Source organism: Scomber scombrus, chromosome 21 (genome assembly GCF_963691925.1).
Source record: "Scomber scombrus chromosome 21, fScoSco1.1, whole genome shotgun sequence".
Classification (NCBI taxonomy): Eukaryota; Metazoa; Chordata; class Actinopteri; order Scombriformes; family Scombridae; genus Scomber; species Scomber scombrus.
In genome coordinates, this window is record NC_084990.1 from 10,883,806 (window position 1) to 10,890,412 (window position 6,607).

Below are 6,607 nucleotides of genomic sequence, written 5' to 3' on the forward strand. Positions count from 1 at the left end.
TCAGATCAAATGATACTTTTTTGGGCAATTAATTGGTGACCCATCCTACATCATATGCACTGCTTCCACAACACATTAAAAGATGCGTATTATTTATTTATTTATTTGTCTTAAGTCTTAAATGATCACAATAGCTTATTCACATATTCACAATTTAACATCTTACATCAATATTTATTCACAATTTTACATATACAAATTAACATATAACAATACACATAAAATCTTATAATGTAAAATGAATGAAAAAATGTATTCAGTCTGAATCTATGTTTACAACATGTGGGAGCAACTCCACAGGATCTTGAAGATGTAATGACACCTGCATTGCCGCAGACGTTTGTCCTGCCTCATCTTGGTCCACACACTGCAGGGTGTTGTCTCTACTGACCACTGATGGACAGTGCAGCAAAGAGGCCCCAGGTGGTGGGTAAGTTGGTTGAACCGGACGTCTGAAAATCTGAGAACTGTCAGGAGTGGGCAAACCATCAGGTACTGCCCTCATTGTGGTGGCGGAGGATCTGTTGCACTCTGGCACTGTGGCGATGGATAAAGTGTCTACTCGAGAGTCGAGCACGGCTAGTCACTGTCCACAGCATACAACCTCTGCCTCTATCCTCCAGCTGTGCAACTTCCTTCTCAGCTCTGTCCTTACCTGTTCCCAGAGTGAATGAAAACTTAAAAGGCATTCAGGGTGGTATTGATCTGATCAAGTAGTCATTCTTTAAGGCTCAAACATCAACAGCAAAAATGGATGACTGAAACAACAAATTCTGCAATTCATGTCTTTTTATTTTGTCCTGCTGCAAGTTCTTTCCCTAAATGAGTTTTTTTAGGAAGACGAATATAGATCATCTTATTGTTAGGATTATTTACCATGTAGTAATTTATTTTAGGACACATTTTAAACTTTAACATTTATGCAGGTTTCATGTATGTTTTGTCTCAGACACTAACTGGTACATATGATTCACTACCTTTTAAGAAGGGCAAAAAAATGAAATGAGTATATAAGATGAAATAACAAACCTCTTTGTTGGCGTAGCAGTAGAGAACAGCCACCAGAAAGCCCTGCAGAGAGGCCAAATTTAGTCCTGTTTAGTTCAAGCGAAGTGCACAGTTTTTGCTATACAGGAACACATAATGTCTAGACATCTTAGGAGTGGGAAGCAGTCATTCTGGCTCGATTGAACCTACCTGAAATGAATTGAGAAAAAGGGTGAAGAAGACTTTAATGTAGCGCAGAACCCCTGTGGTCTGCTCATCTGTAGCAAAGATGAATATGATCTCATGAATCCCAAACAGAGGAATGAGGGTAAGGGTTGCCTTGGCAAGCCTAATGGAACAAGTCAAACAGCAGAGCAATTTGTCACCACAACATATACATTGTATTTTTGTCTACATATCTGGCTATGTCTTTGTTTCTCTCTCTTTTTTGGGGATGCCAGACTTGTGGTTTAAAACATTTGAGAGGGGAGTTGAACAAATCGATTTTTATCATCTTTAAAAGCATGCTGAGACAACTTGCCGAAGTTTATAATCAGGGTATCCACTTTGGTTGCTCGCTCGCAATTTGGAAAGAATGACCTTCACGATCTTCATGAAAATTAGAAAGTTGATCTGTTGATCAGAAAATCCAAATATAAGAATTTGCATCTTGTGCAAAAAATATGGATTATGCTATATCTTACACAAAGGGGTCAAATGTAACTTTAATTAGTTAAGTTATCCTTACTAGTGAAGCAAAAAGAATTGGGAAACGAATGATCCACCAGTAGGTCATGTTTGTATTGACAGCCCAACACCTGGGGAGAAAGTGCAGATATTATTATTCCAAAACTGTCTAATCTGAATCAATGGGGGCAGAGGTCTACACATGAAATATTAAAGCATAATGGCGGCACCATATTCACACACACTTACTCATTGTTTTCTTTCAGTACCTTCATCACTACCCAGGGAACCACGAATAGAAGGGGGGCTCCTACAGGACAAAGACAGTAAAGATTATTTGAAAATGAAGCATCAGAATTAAATAACAGGTGGTTGCTTTGTGAATGTTTCCATAGCATCTTACTATAAAAGTTTTGCCACTGTCATAGGGCATGCTGTGCTGTCACATACACCTGATTGAGTTCTTTATTGTTACATTTCATTGAGAGAGTAAAAATCAGCAATAGTAATAGATAGAGTTTAAACCATGATAGGTGCGGTGTTCATGTATCCTACCTATAATATATGAATACATATTTATGTGTATATTATATGTGTGTGTACATATGCAGTATGTGTGCAAGTGTAATTGGATTTCAGGATGGCGGGAAGAGATCGCCTCCCAAAGCTAAAGGTATTGAGTCCAAAAAAAACTCTTACATGTGTGCTAAGAGATATAACTTACCCCAGCCGAAACAGATGTAAGGCAAGTTTTTGTTGTTGTCGATGAACACGGAGGAAATAAGCACAGAGTACAAATAAATCGCTTCTCCAAAGAACCAGTAGTGATTGGCCAGCACACAGTACTGCATTATCACCTGTGCTATCCTGCAGCCAACAGCAGCCTGAATAGATGGATACACATATCGCAAAATGTTCACACTTGCTTCATTAAAGTACCTGAATGTGTTAGCTTCATCTAGGTTACATGCACTATGAATTATTGGTGGTGTTTAACAATACACAACAAGAACAACAGGATTTTTAGACCCACCTGGTGACTGAGCATCTCACTCACATCGGTCTGTTTCATGATTTCTCTTCCCCAGTGGCGTTCAAGCATGGTGTCCTTAACAATGACAGATATGGCTCGTAGTATGAAGGACATGAAGAGGTTAGCATGAATGTAGTTCCTTGTGCAATGCAGTTTCCTGTTAGAGAACATACAAATATAATCTTTGTATTTTGGGAATCAGGGCTCTCTTTAAAAAAATTCTTTTTATTGAGCATCTTTGTTCTTGATTTTGTTGTTGTAGCTGTTTTATGTCTCTCTTTCTGCCTTACTTATATGTTTCTTGGATTATATATTAACTGACATGTAAAAGCACACAATTTGCTCCTCCTGTTTTGTCTTTGATTTTTTTTTAAATATGTCGTTGTTTGATAACCCTTTTTATACCTTCACTTTTCTGTTTCATCTTCTATTTATGAAAGAAATCTCTGCACAGCTGATTAGTGGCAGAGGCATAGGTGGAAAGTGCAATCTTAAAATGAAAAATGAAAAAATGCTCCCGCACATTGTCTTGCTCACTGCTATATGTTTATTGAGTTGCAATGTTTCGGTCTATCTGAACTTCATCAGGCTGATGAAGGTCTCTATGCATATATGATCTCTATGGATATTAAAATAGCAACATTTGTCCCGTGTAACAGCAAATTAAGAGCTGTTGGTCCCATCTTTTCTTGCATAATACAATCCTCTGTAGCTGAGTGTTATGAATTCAGAGGATCCGCACAAATGCATGGAATCTGATTTGTATAAAATATAATGCTGCAGTGTCCTACAGCACTTGTCAGATAAAATGCAGAAGCCAAGAGGACGCTTGGTTATTGGACTTGTGGTCCTTAATATTATCTACTGAGAAGCGTTAGAGGTTGTTGAACACTGATCACTAGTATGACAAAAGAAACAATTGCACATCTTACCTAAAGCTCAGAAGAATGATAAGAGCAGTGATGAGCGCGAAGAGGGACAAGGAATAGCCAACGGTGTACAACATCCTGAAGCTCACCATCAATTGTTTGAACCACAACTGAAAAGAAAAATAAAGACAAATCCACACCAGTCACTTTCAAGAAGTCAGATCTCCTATAACCTCAAATATTGACACTGAAGACAGAATAAAAGCAAAAGCATAAAAACCAGCATGTGTGTAATATATGCAAAGAAATGTTTTTGGATCTTTCAAACAGTGTTGTTACATTTACAATCCAACCCATATAACATTAAGACGTATGAGTTTCATGCTTGAATAAAGAATCTGGTTCTTGTCTGAAAAATATTGTGATGACAGAGAGAGATAAGAGTGGTGAGAGCCAGAAGTCATAAATCCATCGGACCTCTCCTATATTAACTCACTTATCTCACTTATCTCACATAATCACACATTTTCCTCCGTTTTCTGATTTTAAATGCTGATAAAACTAAAGTTATGGAATTTATAGGATTACATTTTGCACAGGCTTGAATCTTAGATCAGATCTCTCTTGTCAGATTGTATAGACACTCATTCATGAGTTTGTTCCCAGCCAGCTAGATTGCTATCTAGATTACAGCTGGGGCCTGTTCTACGAAGAAAGTTCAACAGGTATTAATATACAGTATATGATTTAAATATAAATTGAGTTTTTTTTGTTATTTAGTTGGATGATGAAGAAACCATCTGAATATATTTGTTTCTTTCGTCTGTTAGAAGTTCTGTTTTAAAACTGGAGTGGAAGTTTTAAAACAAGAAAAAAAGCCTTGATAAAGCCTTGATAAATAAAATATTCCTACTGACCTATGAAAATAAATATTGCTCTTTTTTTACTTCCTGTAGAATACTTTTTTCCAGTGGTATGATTGGTCAGTGGTCGTGCTGTTGACAAGTTGTGACTGACCCTCTGAATTTCACCATCTCCAGTGCAGGTTAGCTGTTTGGCATAAGTTACCATGGTGATGTAACCCAGTAAGAAGCGAACCACCATCAAAGGACTGAAAACCCAAAGTTGAAGTTACTTCGCTAACTACAAACCCTGCTTCATAGTACAGGCCTCTGGTCCAGTGCTACACATTTGTGCATGGCACACAAAGGTGGCTCACGTTAGATTGAATGACAAATAACAGTATTTGTTGTGGTTTTACACCTGCGGTCTGGGGATAAAAGGTTTGTCCTTTTAAGAGCTCAGAGTTTGTTCTTTTCCCTTAGAGGTTTACATGGTGACGTGTGTCTGACAAAAAATGCTCTCAGTGTCACCAGTGAACAGTTTCTGATACCGCAAACAAAACTATCATCCTCAGTAGGCTATAAGCCATATAAATGTTGAGTACTTCTGGTTACAACAAATTAACCCCAAAGCTGGATACATTTTGGTTACAGTACCTCCTGAGATGTGACTTCTTTTTCCTCTTCACACTGTGTCATGTCCCTCCACACCTGCCCGCTGTCATCCCTCTCCCAGAGGCCATCAGTGTCACACCGCCTACGCACAACACCTTGGGACACTGGATGAGAAACATTCACTGCTTTAGTCATTAACTCCTCATTTCTAATTAGGGTCATGGGGCATTAAAGCCAATCACAACATGCCTTGAGCAGAAGACAGGAAACTAGCCTAGACAGGTTATCATTGCAGCATAAATGGAAAAGAGACACAAAGACATATAATCAGGCACAAGGAACACACACACACACACACACAAACACACACACACACACACACACACATACACACACACACACACACACACACACACATACACAGACACACACACACACACGCACATGGCCCCACTTCCATCACAACTGCCCAACCAAACATACTCAAATGGAAGAAGGAGAAACTGACAGAATGTATTGAATGTATTGTCCTGTAAAAGTTAGATTCATTAATAGTGCAATCTACCTTTGTAATACCAGGGCAGGTAGAAAGGGCAGGAGATGTTGACCATAGAGCCGGCAGGAGTATCTGGCCAGCAAGCATATCTGTCAAATGACCTGTTACAGAACACGCCCACTAGAAAGGGAAACAATGAGAAACTGAAAGTAAATCTTCTCCTCAATGAAAAAGCCATACATCAACATTTTAATGCAATTTAAAATGGCATCATTTTGACATTTCCCTTGTTTTGTATCCCTCATCTCCCCCTCTTCCAATGTTCCCTTTTGCATGGTGATTCATACTAGATGCATGACATTTCTCCATACCTTGAGCGAGTGGCGCATTCCCAATCATTTTAATACAGTCTTCTTTATACTGGATCCACTTCCGGTAAGTCTCCTCTAAGACTTTCCCACTGGCCATCTCAAACTGGAAAGATATTTCAAAAAATACATCAGAGATAGCATTTTCATCCCCACATCTACATCCTTTCATTCTCATGTCCAATACTTATTTAATTCTTGGGGCATCTAAAGATGAAAAGTTTGGCAATTGACTTTAAAAGTCATCCTTCACTGTCAAACTTTAATACCAACACTAACCATTGGCATTTTGAGAAACAGCAGACAGATCCAAGCCATAATGTCACGTTTGCTGTCTGTCACTGCAGATTTCATTCTTCCTTACCAGAAACTCAGAGTTGAGGAAGGAAAAAGAACAATTTAGACTGTAACTGCAAGCCATATTCATATTTGTGAGACATTTTTGCGAGTGCATATTCATGCATCAGCAACTAAAAAAACATTAGCTTTTACAAGAATTCCAAAGTGATTGAACCCTTGAACCAATAAAACCTTCAATTGTAGATTTGAACAGTAAATAATGTACAACTCTCACAAGGAAAGACTATTCAAGAGAAAATGGTGCCTTTTGTGCTGCCATCAATCAATTTCAGATCATATGAATTACTGTCCATTTTCAAAAATCTTTCTGTCAGAAGCACCAAGCTTTTTAAACCAAGGAGGATTAAATA

At 38.2% G+C, this 6,607-nt stretch overlaps 1 protein-coding gene across 1 annotated transcript; it reads right to left on the minus strand.

Annotated features, from left to right (window-relative positions):
- Positions 1–583: 583 nt before the first annotated feature.
- On the minus strand, positions 584–5,997 carry LOC134003850 (glucagon receptor-like). Its single transcript, XM_062443202.1, has 12 exons — positions 5,901–5,997; positions 5,599–5,709; positions 5,076–5,197; positions 3,640–3,746; positions 2,708–2,864; positions 2,399–2,558; positions 1,924–1,984; positions 1,736–1,805; positions 1,529–1,620; positions 1,198–1,336; positions 1,030–1,071; positions 584–655 (listed from the first exon to the last, which is right to left on the minus strand). The coding sequence occupies exons 1-12, from the start codon at positions 5,995–5,997 to the stop codon at positions 584–586; spliced, it is 1,230 nt and encodes a 409-aa protein (XP_062299186.1).
- Positions 5,998–6,607: the final 610 nt, after the last annotated feature.

Excerpts from the sequence above, each read along its gene's own strand:
- LOC134003850 (XM_062443202.1), bottom strand. The coding sequence starts at position 5,997 with ATGGCCAGTGGGAAAGTCTTAGAGGAGACTTACCGGAAGTGGATCCAG. Across the intron at positions 5,710-5,900 it reads GAATGCGCCACTCGCTCAAG|TGGGCGTGTTCTGTAACAGG; the intron begins GTATGGAGAAAT and ends TTCCCTTTCTAG. Across the intron at positions 1,621-1,735 it reads CAATTCTTTTTGCTTCACTA|ATCAACTTTCTAATTTTCAT; the intron begins GTAAGGATAACT and ends TCTGATCAACAG.